General features: G+C 36.0%; 2 protein-coding genes across 2 annotated transcripts in view; both read right to left on the minus strand.

Annotated features, from left to right (window-relative positions):
* Window positions 1-4,738: 4,738 nt before the first annotated feature.
* LOC145665373 (uncharacterized) lies at window positions 4,739-6,505 on the minus strand. The gene is made up of 2 exons (XM_081732674.1): window positions 6,379-6,505; window positions 4,739-5,268 (listed from the first exon to the last, which is right to left on the minus strand). Exons 1-2 carry the CDS (start codon window positions 6,503-6,505, stop codon window positions 4,739-4,741), a joined length of 657 nt encoding a protein of 218 aa, XP_081588800.1.
* Window positions 6,506-13,104: 6,599 nt separating this feature from the next.
* Window positions 13,105-16,200, minus strand: part of LOC145664574 (uncharacterized) — a 158,862-nt gene continuing 155,766 nt past the window's right edge. The window contains exon 4 of the mRNA XM_081731353.1: window positions 13,105-15,627. Within this exon, the coding sequence (XP_081587479.1) occupies window positions 15,510-15,627 (118 nt within the window). The 3' untranslated portion in view covers window positions 13,105-15,509. The remainder of the gene's footprint in view (window positions 15,628-16,200) is intronic.

Here is a 16,200-nt window from a genome sequence, read left to right on the forward strand (position 1 = left end):
TAACGTACCAAGCCTAAGTCGTCAAAGTTGTTTACCAAGCTGGAGTCTTCTGGAGACCCCAAGTATTATATTAATTTCTCAACACAATATTGCAGAGGGTTACTCCAACTATTATTTTTTGGATGTCTAGAAGCATACTTAAGTTAAATGAACATTGTTGACATCAAATATTATATATATTTGAGCACTATTCAGTTCTTCATACAATTTTATACTTTTGTGTTCGTAAATCTGAAACACAGGTTTAACAATGGAGATTTTACATTTTCAAGTGTATTTTTATTTTTTATATTTTTTAAAGAAACGAATCGTTGATATAATCATGTAATTAATATCTCAAAGGGTTGCAGGATACATATAAAAATTGAGAATAAATTGATTCTTATAATTGTGGCAGTATCACTAAATATCACTCTCTGGGGTCCCTAGAGTACCTCGCTTGGTATGTTAAGGGTTAAGCATATTCGACACTTACTGTTAGATATCGGCTTGGGAACTTTGGCGTAGGTACCCTGTCTCCTTGAAGTTGCATTTTTAATGGCGAGTACTGTTTAGGAATCATCTTGTGAGGGAACACGTTTTCAGCTGACACCATGTTTTTAATTATAGCGTCATTTAAAAGTAACTTATCTGTTAATTAAAATGTGCAGAGAAGTTATTTCCGGAAAATCATATTCACGCCTCTTGTGGTAACAACTTCTGCATTTTGGAAGAGGATATTATTAAGGAAAAGAATGAGGTAAAGTCGTCTTTATATAGTACACACGGAAAAGAAAGTATTTGACAGTTGACAAATTTTCTTTTACCAATAGCTCGGGAACAAATGAATTAATTTTGATCTTTTTGTTGTTATTCTTCGAATAGTTATAACTTGACAACCTGCCAAAGTCGGTACTCTAATAGGTTAATTTATTGTTGAGTTTTTAGGAAAACAAATTTTGTCAACTCAAGAATATTTAATTTCGTGACTGTACAAGCAATGGATGATAACGGCTTATTAAATGACTGACATAGGATTGTACATGGCTGTGCATTTTGCATTATTATTGAAGTGCTGCAACTAAGTTATTGCAAAAGGTATGATAAATTCTTACAGTAATATTGTCACATATTGATTTACTCTGTATGAAAACTAAAATAGTTTAACATATGGTTAACCTCCTTTGTGCCAATAATTTTAAAATTAACGCTTGTGCCACTTTTCAACCTTGGCTTTGCAGTAGCTTTCCAAAGAATTAGCAGGAAGTCCAAACTTACACCCTGCAGGTAAATACATTTCTCTGGACAGTTTCACTGCTCCAAACTAAGATTGAAAAGTGTAATATTTTTAATTTTATTATTATTGGCACAAAGGAGATCAACCATATTTTAAGCTATTTTTGTTTCCATACAGAGAAAAACAATATGTGACAACATTACAGTAAGAATGTATCATGCATTTTTCAGTATGTTGCAGCACTTCAATAATGGTGCACTATACGTACAATCTAGATCCTGAATATGTCCAATCCATATATTACAACAAGGCAATACGTATGCGATAGAGGTAAAATCCGCATATTTCATATGGACAATCTATAAGCTACATACATCCAATCCATACATTACATATGGCCAGCCTGTACGCGACATACGTATAATCTATATGCTTCATGCAGACAGTCTGTAAGCTGCATATATGCACTCTGTATGGTGCATGCGGATATTCTGTATGCTGTATCTGGACAAGCTGTGTGCGACATAAGGAAAATCTGTATAATACATACGTACAATACGTATATTGTATTTAGTCGTACGTACGGGGCACAAGTACGATATAGATGCTGTCTCGGGGTTGAACGCAAGAAACACACGTACAGAACGTATATTGCATACTTCTTGAAATTATGCTCCGTCCTGATAGTCAGTGAGTGTCATCATTATTAACCCACGTGCTACATACGATCCTGACGTCACAAAGCTACATACCACCTCCGTATATATTTGATACTGCAGATGACGTCACACGACTGACGTCATTGCACTTATGCGGACAGTTCGTATAATACATACTTTTTCAGCTATACGTTTGCTGCAGGATGTTATATACGGTTGTACGTTAAGTCCAGAAACTACAGGAATTACGAATGTAACCTACGTTTTTAAGTATGCCACCTACATTTTTTTTCTCAGTGTACTAGGGTATATTAAAATTTAGTTTCCTATGCGTTACTACATACATTAAAAAGCATTTTTATTTAAGAATTACTACCGAATATTACTACCGCTCCGCTAATAAGAGGGAGACAGATTGAGGATACCAAACACCCCTACCGTTGATTGAGAAATATTTAGGTGTCGACACTGATGAGCAACATCTACATATGAATTTGAATGTTTTATGGGCTTTAGACAATTGATTCAGACCGGGAAACATGGGGGACAGAATGTTGGAAGCAAGTAGTCCAGTCCCTAGTTTGAATGCCTGGAATGAGTAAGGACTCTACCTCCCTTGGTAAAACTTGCCGGAATTGGAAGCAATATCAAAGAAACAGTGCTTCGAAAAAAGAGGGAGCAAACATGCATAAATAGTCAGAGTCGGATTTAGGTTTAGTGGGGCCCCAAGCTGTTGAAGGTAATGGGGTCCTTTATGTGTCCAGATGAACATAGGCACCCTACATACAGCAATGAAGAAACTAGAGATAATTTAGGAAGCAGACTGGTAGAAGGAGCCCTATTAATTACACGAACGTAGGCTATACAGCAGGAAGCACTGTTGCTACGTATATATAAATTTTATTTTATTTTTTAAATTTTCTTAGCGAAACAGCGAAAAAATAGTACAGTAGCGCACAAATACAAAGATTGTACTCCATTCTCAAAAAAGTCCGGAGTTTTTAGCTCTTTTCCTTACTGTAAAAAAACAGAAGACTTTTCCGTCTGATTTTGATCATTTTCTTATGGGAATTTGAATTATAATTATCTGTATTTATAAGAAGAAAATATCACGCACAGCGTTCAAATTGCACCTTTAAAATGATATGCATCATATTTAGTGCGCTACTGAGACATTTTTGCGAAAGAACGAAATGAAACCGTGATTTGTCTAAAAAATGGTTGAGATCCCATGTTAAATTGAACACCAATATTCCGGCCGCTGTGGCGCACTCCTTCTCCCTCTTAATGTTAATTCTTCAAACGTGAGATATGACATTCCCATGACTCTTCTTAAGTGGTATTTAAAGGACTTAACTGCAGCCTCCGAAAGACCACCGAAGTTGGGCGAATATGGCGGAATAAAATGCCATTGGGTTCCTTCAGTAGTTGCAAAATTCTTAATCCTTTCTTGATGGTCAGCTGTATGCAACAACTTTGTGACTTCTTGAAGTTCCTTGTTGGCACCAATGAACGTGGTTCCATTGTCGCTATAGATATGCTTGCATCTACGTCGACGAGATATGAATCTTCTCAAAGCAGCTAAAATGCCTGACTAGTAAGATCACTCACAACTTCGAGATGGATAGCCTTTCTTGCTAAACACACAAACACTGCAATGTAGCACTTCACCTTTGTTTTTGACCTTCTGGTACCAGTTTTAATGTAAATAGGACCGCCAAAATCAATTCCAGAATTTGTGAAAGGTCTTGTTAGTTTTACTCTATATTTTGGTAGTTGTCCCATTAATTGTTCTGGTCCAGATGCCTTTAATCTCTTCCCTCCCACTAATTCTCCTCCCACTTCTTGTACCTCAGCAACTCGATTGCCAACAAATGTTTTACATCTATTTGGACTTGCTCTTAACCATGCTAAGACCACCATAGAATCTGTCCACATATATGCCTGGGATATTCGTTATTTTAATACCTTAGTTACATTCTTGACAAGTTTTGATGATAACACTGCTGCACATAACTCTAAGCGAGGCAGGGAAATCTTCTTTATGGGCGAGACTTTGGACTTAGCACATAATAGCTTCGAAGTAACTTGACCATCCTTGTTGACCGATCTTAAATTCACATGTGTCCCATAAGCCTTTTCTGAAGCGTCTGAGAAAGCGTGAACTTGAATGTCTATCAGGTTCCCGACTGAAGAACCATTCTGTCTACACTGATATCTGATAACGAAGGAATGAATTCAAGTACTATCTTGCATCCTTGCTGTAGTTCTTTAGGAAGTGTTTCATTCCACTCCAATCCTGCTTGTCACAGATCTTGAAGAATTATCTTACATGCGATTGTTATTGCCCAACGGATCAAAGATTGAAGCAATAATACCCAACATCTTGCGTTTTGTTAAATTATTATTCGACCTTTTATTTAGAATGAATCCATTCATCACTTGAAGTTGATCAGTTGCTGGATGCCAAAGAAACCTAATGTTTTGATTTGACCCTTTTCGTCTAAGCGTAATGGGAGTTGTGTTTCTCTCAATTTTTCAGAGATGGATTCCAATAACTCAGTACTGTTGGAACACTACTTTCTTAGCAAAAAAAACACCCTTTTGTAGCATTTGTATTAATTCGTTCTTTATCTTTAAAGCTTCATCCAAACTTTCAATTCCTGAAATACAATCGTCAATAAAGAAGTCATTCTTGAGAACTTGTGCTGCCTTCGGATATTCACAAGCTTCTTCTGTACTTAATTGCTGGAGACAGCGAGTGACAAGGAAAGGCGCTAAGGCTGTTCCGTATGTGACAGTCTTTAATTCACATACCTTAATGGGTTCTTCTTCTGATCTTCTCCACAAGATCTTCTGGAATTTAGTCACGATCGTCAATCAAAATCTGTCGATACATCTTCTCTATATCTGCAGTAAAAGCTATAGGGTAGGTGCGAAATCTTAATATAATTGACTGCAAATCGTCTTGCACAGTTGGACCAACTTTGAGCACATCGTTCAGTGAAATGCCACTAGTAGAGCATGCGGATGCATCAAATACTACTCTAGTCTTCGTAGTAGTACTAGCTTCCTTAATAACTGGATGATGAGGCAAGTAATATCCTTGAGAAATATTAGAGCTGCCTTCCACTTCCTTCATATGTTCCAAAGCTTCATACTCTTCAAGGAATGCCACATAATCTGTGCGTAACTTGGGGCATCTATTTAGCCTTTTTCCTAGTTGTTGTAAACGCTGAACAGCTGTCTTGTAAGAATCACCTAACTGGATCACTTCTTGTTTGAATGACAGTCTCACTATAAAGCGTCCTGTTGAATGTCTTCTAGTGTTTGTGATAAAATGTTCTTCACACTCCCTTCCTTCTTTGGATAGAGGAGTTTCTTGAATATCTTCTATTTTTCAAAACTTCTGCAGCTGATGGCTTAAATAATCGTTGTTGTGCAAAAAGAATGTTCGATGTTCTGGCGTGAAGTTGTGTTTTGGCATCTGATATTGTCCTGAAACTATCCATCCTAACTCTGTATTTTGGAGAACTGGCAATGCTCCTGGACGCACCTGTTGTCCTGCTTTGAGTAGACTAAAGAAAATTCCAGCACCTAACAACAAATCAATCTTACCAGACTTGTTGAATTAGAATCCGCTAACTTTAAATTCAGTGGAAAGTTCCATTCTTTAATGTCAATATCAGCATCAGGTAAATTTCCCGCTATTTTGGGCAATACAAAACACTCAACATCTACGCTAAAATCACTTACAGCAAAGAATACTTGTAACTTACTTCCGTATTTAACGTTGCAACTTACATTATTAATACCTTGTACAGGAACATTGATAGGAAATGTCTTTAATTTTAACCTTTGAATGAGAGATTCTGTTGCAAAATGAGATTGGGAACAACTATCAAGCAAAGCCCTAATCATATGTAATTTGCAATCTTTAACTGGAACAACTGCAGTTGAAAGTAAAACACGCACATTACTTTTAGGCTTCACAGAGCAATAAGTACTAGTATTAACAACTTCCTGTCCTTGAGACATTAACATTTCCCCTACAGTTTCCGTAACAGAATCATTTTCAACACTTGCAGCATGATTAGGCTGTGATTTTTTAAAATCACTATGCAATAACGTGTGATGCTTGAGATTACATATTTTGCATGCACTTAACTAACAATCTTTCGCTACATGGTTGACAACTTTCAAACAATTAAAATAAAGTTTGTTCTGTTTCGCAAAACTTAATTTTTTGGATACACTTAATTTCTGAAACCCATTACATTTGTGTAACGCATGACTTTGTTGACAAAACGAACACAAAACATTAGTACTCACATAAGATTGTCTAGCATTTTTTACTTCCTTGACAACGTTAGATTTACTGAGATGCGACTTTGATTGTGCAGACTTTACCAATTCTAAGGCCTGGCATTTATTTTCTAAAAAGATATGAAGTTCTTCTAAACTAGCAAACTTCCCTATTTGTTTGATTTTCAAAGTCTTTACGTGTTTGTTCATCTAGCTTTTCCAAAACTAGCTGCGATAACAATATGTCCTCCAAAGGAGTATCTAACGCTTTAAGTGCATTTACGTTACTTATAGTTTGATTTAATAATGTCCTTAAGTCCGCCATTGTATCTTTACTGACAGTCGGTAATGAAAAGAATGCCTTTACATGAGCAGTTGCTATTAGCTTTGAATTATTATACCTTTTGCATATCATTTCCCAAGCAAGTTTGAAATTTTCACTGTCACTGGTATATTCTCAACTAATTTGCTTGCTTCACCTGATAATGAGAACAAATAACGAAATCTTTGAATACCATCTAAACTCTGATTGTTTACAACCAAACTACTGAAAGTATCATGAAAATGTCTAAAATCTATAACTTGACCTTTAAATGTTGGTAGCTTTATGACTGGTAATTTTATACACCCTGTATTCGAGGTTGAATCACCTGACGAACTTCTATTGCTACTACTAACCTTCTCAGCTGTTTCAACAATTGACGTCATTTTTGCAAGAGTATCGTAGTAAGTAGCTTCAAACAACACTCCATTCTGTGCGTATTCATTGTTTTCGACCTTTAATTCAAGCTGTTTTTGCACTTCATCATATTCTTTGAATATATTGGGTAAACGTGCACACCTAACTTTAATTTGCATTACATCACTGTCTGCTGCAAATTGTTCAACAAATGTTTTCATTATTGTAAGGGAAACTTTAGCTAGGCCTCTTGCCTTTATAAGAGAATTTGTATTTGAATCCATTGCTTGTGATATTTCTACCTGAAGTCCTTATAACAACAGATCTTTACACAAGTAAAAAGAAACAAAAGAAATATACTTAGCTACGTGACTGCTATATGTAGCCTTTGTTTTTCTTCAGACTGCAATGCACAGCTGAATGCGTAGGCGCTTACGTGATAAGTCCACTAGATCAATTTTGCTTCTGATTCTTAACACTCACCGTCTTTACACACACATAGTCAATATGAATGTTTGAAATGAGGCCATTTTGGGGGACTAGGTTCTACCCATGGCCCAAATATTGTTCCCTGATGGTGATGGCATCTACCAAGATGATTTGGCATCCTGTCACGCTGCAAAAACGGTGAAATCATGGTTTGAGGAGCATGGCCAGGAGCATCAAGATAAATTGATGCTGGAATCTTTCTACAAACTACATTCATCGTTCATTTCAAAAGCATCGTAATGTCCATTATTTATTATTTCCGTAATTTCTCCGGGTGAAAATACGCCACTATCATAAGAACCACGACTTGTCGCGGTGGTATTCATAGCCAAAAGCTCAACTAAAAAGAGGAAGTGAATCCTAAGCAAACTACAGGGGGATGTTGAAACAACACTTCCACTGGCTAATAGAAAAAGGAAAAACAAAAATAGCTACATGTTTTTGCCTTTGAGTACTCATATCTTTTTGGGAATATATACTTGACACAGCATGTAATTTAAATCAACGCAATACGTGACCTGTACGCATGAAGGTGAAAAATATTTGTGAAAAGTAAACAGAAGGGACGAATTGTATGCTTCTGTTGTATTCTAACAGTGAACTCCATGTTCAACTACCGGAACTGACCTTGATATTACGCCTTTGACTAAACGCCTTGTAACAAGAGGGCAAACCCATGGAGGTCATGCAGCTATACAGCGAGCTGTGTGCGTTCTGTGTTACTCCTTTTCTACCCTAGGCTGTTTGCGAAAATATTGTTTGCTTTTCTTGCTTTGGGAGTAAGACACCCTTGAAGACCTTGGGAGAGTGGGGGGGAATAACATAAAGTGATCTAAAGACGACCAATCTTGATGTAGAGTTAATAGTTTCGAGCAGTGGCGTATACTGATTTGAGGGCATGGGCTACCACTGACCTTGTATATTGTTATTATTAATGATAATAATAATAAAAGTAATAATAATAATGATAATAATAATAATCAAAATATGCATAACAATTAACAAAAAGTGGTTGATGTGATTTGTTTGCACTTTTGTTTTGAGGCCATTAATGTTTTCCACCGTAAATGAAATTCCATCATACATTTGCGCAGTTAACTTCTCGTGGATTGCATTCGTAAAATGTTAATTTTTACCAATGCAACTTCCCTCGAAAGTCGCCTCTGTTACTGACGTGGGATGTCATTCCGTACCAGGCTTCGCAAAAGATCTGAGTATAGTAACGTAACGCAAAAATGCAGTCAGTCATTATAATTGTTTATTATGGCTACTTAAATCCCAAAGTTTTGCGATGTGTTAAACGATTCTTGGGCTCTTCTGTTGCTCAGACTTTTGACCCAGGCCCTTTAATGTGTGGCGTTTTGATTCGGGCCCTCTTGTAGCGGGCCCGTTTGACTTGGGTCATTTTGTCGTGGGACCTTTTTGACTCTGGCTCTTTTTATGAGGGGAGTTTTGATTCGGCCGCTTTTAACAAGGTCCTTTTGACAAGGGCCATTTGACTCGGGCCCTTTTGTAGGGTCCTTTTTTGACCCGAGCCCTTTTTACGCGGGGTCGTTTGACTCGGGCCCTTTTGTAGTGGGCCCCTTTTTGACGCGGGTCCGTTTGACGCAGGGACTTTTGACTTGTGACCCGGGTCCTTTTCATGAGGGGCGTTTTGATTCCGTCATTTTTGACTCGGGCCCTTTTGTAGCGGGGACCCTTGTCGACCAGGGCCCGTTTAACGCAGAGCCTTTTGACTCGGGTCCATTTGTTGTGGGACCCTTTTGACCCGGACCTTTTCTATGAGGAGCGTTTTGATTGGGGCCCTCTTGGCCCAAGCCCTTTTCTCGCCGGGCCGTTTAGACTCGGGCCCTTCTGTAATGGGGCCCCTTTTGACCCGGGCCCTTTTTATGAGGGGCGTTTTGATTCGGGACGTTTTGTTGCAGAGACATTTTGACCCGGGCCCTTTTGTAGCGGGCTCCCTTTCGGCCCGGGTCAGTTTGACGCAGGGCCATTTTGACCGGGGTCGTTTTGACTCGGGCCTTTCTGTCTTTGCCCTTTTGTTTGGCCCTTATGATTTGGAACAATATATATAACGCAGCAGCTGAAATACCTGGGGCAGTGGGCTTGGGGGAGTATGAGTAAATCGATGATCGATCGATCCAGGCGCAGTAAAATTAGTTACACCACTGTTCATATCTCTTTCTTTCTATTCTCTCGACATCATGTCTAGAGATAAATGTTCTGACTAATAGGCTACAGCAGCGAAAGACAATATACGCTATCAATGATAAATGTTATGACTTTTAACTTAATATATATAGGTAATAAAACGAAAAACTATATCGGTCTCCCCCCCCCCGTAGGAAAAATTCTGCGGGCGTTAGTGATTATGATGTTGCTTAGTTACTGTATTATATTGTTCTAAACACGGAATAAATACTTCTGTGTTTTATATGATAAGAAGAACTTGATCTACATTTATTACGGCCCTTGCTTTACGATAGCGAAACATATTCACGTTCAGCGTAATCAGTTTCCATTCTCAAATATTACAGTGATGCGAATGAAATAATTCACGCACACATTTAGGACTTAGAAAAGTGTCCTGCGAACATTTCGTAGTAAATTCCTGAAGAGTGAAAAGCGCTAGTAGCAGTAATTAGTTCAGTCGGTCCCTGTAGTCCCTTAATGAATTACATAAATCTTACAGATGTTGTATCTCTTTCTTTCTCTTGTCTCTACATCATGTTTGGAGATTAATGTTTGGACAAATAAGCTACAGAGGCAATTTTAAAAAGTAAGATGATCTACGCTATCAGTGACAGATGTTGTGGTGTTTAACTTAACATATAAGGCAATAATTTGAAAAACAAAGAATACGAATCTTCTCAGAGATGACAGTGCACTGATGCTTCAAATCCTTGCCTTTACTCCCTATACCTACATTATTTCCCTAGTCAAAATAAAAACTTCAAAATTAATCACAAATTCTTATGCAACCATCCCTTCCTTAGAGTACTGCGCGGTCACATACCCGTCACAACGATGTAAAGGCGCTTTTGGCGACAAGGATACAAATTATTAATACATTTACCAACGTAATTAGAATGAGAAAGTTGTGAAAACATTGAACCAAATCCTAATTATATATGATATAAAACTACATGATGAACTGACAAAATAAACGGGTACTTCCGGTTGACGTGGATAGTTAAAATTTGGCATGATTGTAGTTTTGTGGGACTAAAATCCCCATATTACTTAAATGGACCTTTTTTCTTCTATAATCTCATGTTTTAGGTACTTGGAATTGGAATAAAAACTTGAAGTTCGGTATGCTTATACGTTTTCGTTAGCATTAACTAAGTAAATCGCTAAACATAAAAATTTGCAACTGTAGATTGATTTTATGGGAAACTGAAAAGTCTTTCCCATGTTATTTACATGGGACATCTTCTACACCCTAAAATGTTTAGGCACTTCCGCCAGGATTAGAATGATGAAATTTCGAATGATTGCAATCTTCTGGGTCTAACCTACAGTAAAATTGCCAGAAGTGAATATTTTTAGATTTTAAGAGGTCTAAAGCGGGATGAGGACATTCTCGTGTAATTTAAATGGGTGTTTTCTTGGGATACAAAATCTTATCTTTTAGATAGTTGAAGTAGGAAAAGAAACTTGAAATTTGATAGAATTGTGGGTTTAAGAGGTGTGAGGTCGTAGGCCGATTAAACGTTGGAGTCAGGGGGGGTAAAAGGCCCCAGCTGGGCCAAATTTAGAAAATGTAATTAAAGAGCAAATGCACGAAATTCACTGTTGACGCAAAAGCCGACAACTAAGAGTTGCGAGGCCGTAGGGCGAGGAAACGCGAGGGTCTCAGGGCGGAGCCCCCAGCTAGCCAAATGCTAGTGTTTGTAAATACTGTAGCTATAATTAAGATTCTTGACATTTGTTTAACAATAATGTGTCAAGTTCAGATAGATTTAAGGAATATATTAACCTAAGATTTATATAGCATTATAGGGGCTACATAAATATTAAAATCAGCAAACTAACTTCACTTAATATATGTCGAATCGTGGTAATAGAATAAATTTGTGAAGTGTTCCCGTATAGAAAATTAAATAATAAGGTACAAGATAAACATTAACAATGCAGTAAAAGCAAATTTAGTATTAACCTTAAAATTTAGAAAATATATTTGTACAATTGCCCTCTTTCTATATACAAGTACGATCACCATGAAACAATAATGGCATAGTGAAATAAAGACTAACACCTAATACAAACAAAACCTGAAAGTCTGATAGGGAGAAAGTTATAACACAGTTCGGATTAGTTCGAAGTTCAGATTAGCAACTACTATTCAATGTAGGCAGAAGTTGAAATTCCTTATATATGATAGATTCCTATTGAGTTTATTTTGAGGATTTTTCCTTAGCTTCCCTTTTAAAGATTACTTCTGGAGCATCCCTAGAAATAGTCCAACAGTAGTCGGCCAACATGAGAGCATTCCATCTTCATATCGTTTCTCCATGGCTACAATATCTTGATGAAAACGTTCCCCATGTTAATCATTTACTGTTCCACAATTCTAAGGATTCTAAGGAATCTAAAAGGTGGAATTGTGGGAATGAATAAAGTGGAGTTTTAGGGATATATATTACAACCAAGTTTTTCGTAGCATGGCAACAACTAAATCTCAAGTTCTTTGTAAATTTTACTCGGCGTCTTCCCAAGAACTGTGAACAAACATTCTTAAAGCTTTCCTGCAGCTTTTGTTATCAGTTTCTAGTATTTCGTCGAATTGTTGACCTCTGAATGGCTGTCGAAACTGTAAGCCTATGAAAATATCCTCCTTAACTTTGGCATCAAATCTAGGGAATTTTCTTCTTAAGTACTTATGGACCTCTCTCTCGTGAGTTATAGTCTAACAAAACATTTCATAAGATCTAATTTAATAGCTAGCGGGAAAAGCAACATTTGTTTAGGATCTACAAGCAGTACATGGTGCACGCTTTTCACGCACAGTAGAAGAGTTTCTCTAGTGTACCAATCACTTTTCGTGTAGAGAGAAGAACGATCTCTATTATCCCATTTACAAGTAAAGGAACAATATCTTGCATAACCTAACTGCATATCTAGCAACAGTGCTATTATTTTAAGATCACCACAAATGAGCCATTGAAAGTCGTAATGTTTTATGGTTCACAAATAAAAGTTACAAGTTTTCAGAACATTCCTTCATATGACCTAAGGGCCAACCGAAATGGAAGAAAGCTCGTTTGCAATATGTACAAACATGGTTTTTAAACTCGCCTTTGAAGAATTTGTGAAGGGCCTCCACTCCATAGGAATGTAACTAATTTTGAGAGCCTTCATACGGACACTTATGTCTACACATGCCACAAGTGTGTCTCGCATAGTAAAAAATGCTTCCACAGTCTCATTCCACCTTTTTCCTCCCACAAATTCATTCCATTAATTCTTCTATCTTTCACTTGCATTAATCACCCGTTCCCCTAAACCTAAACGGCAATATCGTGGGCCGTTAAACTGGAAGATTTCATTTTCATTTTAAAACTTCTTAGCAACGATAGAAAAATATGAAGCCATTTGCCATTTTTTTTAAAATTTTAACTTATGGTAATACTATTCGTTAGTAAAGTCTACGTTTATTGTGGCTTTAAAAACTACATTATTAAATTTCCTAAGAACACAGCTAAATAAGATGTTGGAAAGAGTCAAAGCAATAGAAATAAAGCAACTATGGGAAAATGGAGTATGTCTTTTTTTATTATTCCTTTAGAATAACTTCATGCTCACATTAAGTATTAAATATACAATTATCAACAAAACTTGTACGCTAATTTTTTGTCAATATTTATACATATAATGTGCAAATAGCATATCAATATTATTATTTTTATTAATAATATTATAAATAATATCAACCCTTTTTATTGTACAAGTAATGAACTTAATTATTAGTACATATTCCTTTTCAGTGGAAGTCATTCTCCACTGCTTACAATAAAGCCCAATGAAATAAATAGTAAAATTTGACAAATTCGTGTGTTACTGTGACCTTTGGAGGAAGTATTATTATTTGCATTAGCAATTTCGGAAAGTTTACTCAACATATTATAACTACAGTGATGGTTTAAAAAAATTGAATCTTCATAAGCTCTTAATTTTTATCCCTAAGGAGGTTTGTGCCGAACATAAGTCGCTTTATATTCTTCCTTGCAACTTTATATAAAAGCATGATATAAAATAAATTTTCAAAAGAAATGTGGATATTTATGTTTTATTTTAAACATAACTCTAGACATGAGAAAAGAACCATTGAACAAAAACTGACATAAAATTAGAAAATTTTGTACTTCAAACACTGGTACACAGAATTCCATGTGCCTAATCAAAAGATTACCTTTAGACATTTTGATTCAAAATACATTTCTAATAAAATACAGCTTTACATCTCATGACGTCTAGTAGGCTAAATAGAAGTGATGAATGATTTATTGAGGAAACAAAAAAATCCAGCGGTAAGATGCTTTCCAGCATAATGTTACATGACCTATGATCGAGATTACGAGACTTTGTTGAACAGGTGATCATTCTACCACTCAGTCACAAGTAATTAATGTTTATTTGAATTTAAAATGATTAATCCATAATAAATAAGTAAAGAAATGTACATAATTCTTGCCGTGATCTAATAGTGCAATTCTTGGATAGTTCACCTACATTCTAGTTTTTTATTTTATTTTTTCTTGAAGCTTCTGTCCAAACGAGCTAAAACTTTTTTTTTTTTTTTGTCCAATCATGAATAGTTTTGTGTTCACTTGTTTCACTGCATACGCTTTGTTAAAATGAATCTGCGAATGTTTCAAGAGACAGACAGAGAGAGAGAAGCTTTGGTGTGAACAGTACAAAACTTTCGAGTTAATTATATCCGAATATATCGACTTTCTTGATTAAGTTTGGAGAATTCAGTCATTCCATTTCTGGATTTGTTAACATTATTTTTCTGTAAAACAACATAAATTCACTTAGAGGAATTTTGAATAGATTTCAAATTGACCTGTCAACAGATCTCAATTTCACATGTACTGTATATTTTTTTTCTTTTACTTTCTAATGACTAATTTAGACATATTCTTTTTCTTTGAAAACTTAAAGCCTGATATATATATATATATATATATATGCCATGAATTGTGTAAAAAAAAAAAAGCAGTTTGAAAGGGGGTAAATTATAATATGTCGCATTAACATAATACAGGTTCAAGTTTGATTTCAATCGAAAAATTTTCATTACTCAGCTACTCCTTTCTCTTCTTTCTAGAATGGAAATAGGCTAACTGTAAAACACCATGAAAATTTCTAGGAAAAACAGGTTAAAAGCAAAGAAAGAAATGAAGAAAACAAAACCCACTGCTCAACAGGCCACTGCGAACTTTAATCGCTTAGATGGTTTCTCTGTTGTGAGATTTTTGATTAATCTGCACACTGCCTTCCATCCAGGACCGTAGTCGGAACACTAAGACAGGAGGGGAAGAAATATTCATTTTTATAAGGGATAACTTGAGATACCAACAAACAATGAAAGTTTCAAGGGGCTAAACCCTCTGGTCATCCGCTAGCTACGGACATGCTCTCATCGTTGACACTTCTTTACTTCCTTGACTGAAGTGTGCTATTTCATAATTCAAGTACTTCCCTATTACTTCATGGCCCTGGATTGATACCGAATATTTTATAATTCCATTGGGAAGTGAACTCGAGACTTAATGTACCGAACGTGAGAGCGCAATGGCTGAATCGTAGACCTCACCTCTAGTGCAAGTGACCCAATTCAATCTCACACTATGCAAGTTTGTGGTTAACAACATCGTGTTCGCGGGTTTTCTCGACGTTCGCCCATATTCTCCTTCCAGCAATTAATTCATAATCATTCACTTCCAGTAACTATCATCTCCTTTAACCAAAAGGGGATAATCAAGAACGTTAAATTATACTATTTTTTTTTATTTTATACGTACCAAAAATGGACCTGTCGTCTTTGGCTACATAAGATAAATAAACTAAAAAAACAAACACTCAAGACAGTTTAATTGTGTTTCCAAAGAACAAGAAGTATGTCTAACTTGGTCTTAAGATACATAAAATTTTAATGTTGAGTTTCTACAATTTCTGGCTGTGGATGATGTTTGTCTTGCCACCAGAATCGTCCTCTTCGTGATGCTTCTCGGGTTACCTCTGGCTCCAATTGCTCTCCTGTTGGTAGCCTGCAATAAAGAAGAACAAATTTACTGAACATCAGACCACAACATAACTACTTACTATAATAAATAATTTTAGAATAAATACACTTGCTAGAATACATAGTTTATTTTTTTCAATTTATGATGTGAATTAAATTCATATACGTGCATTATTTCGTGACAAACACCAGAAAAAGCATAATAATTTGCTACACTAAAAAGAACTTCCGTGGGACGTTAAACTTAAAGATTTCATTAAAAAAAAAAAAAAAAGAACTTGTGGTGGAGTGGTTGATTAGCTGTCATCGCCTTATTAATTAGCCTTTTTAATGAACTTAAAAGGAGGAAATAACTTGTTTGGTGGTGTAAAATGAAGAAGGGGCACACAAAGATTAAAAGCATTAGTAAAGAGGAGCAGGGGCGCATCCACGCTGGACCCCTCCCCAAACTTCCAAATCCAACATGTATTTGTACATTTTCTCAATAAAACTATACTTACTTCACAGGGAAATGATTGATGTAGCATGAAAATTTGATCTTTCACTTCATCTGTATTCTTTCTCTTATAAAACCATTCTAGTTTTATTGTTTTTTTTT

The sequence above is a fragment of the Thermobia domestica genome, chromosome 11 (genome assembly GCF_964235325.1).
Source record: "Thermobia domestica chromosome 11, izTheDome1.hap1.1, whole genome shotgun sequence".
NCBI lineage: Eukaryota > Metazoa > Arthropoda > Insecta > Zygentoma > Lepismatidae > Thermobia > Thermobia domestica.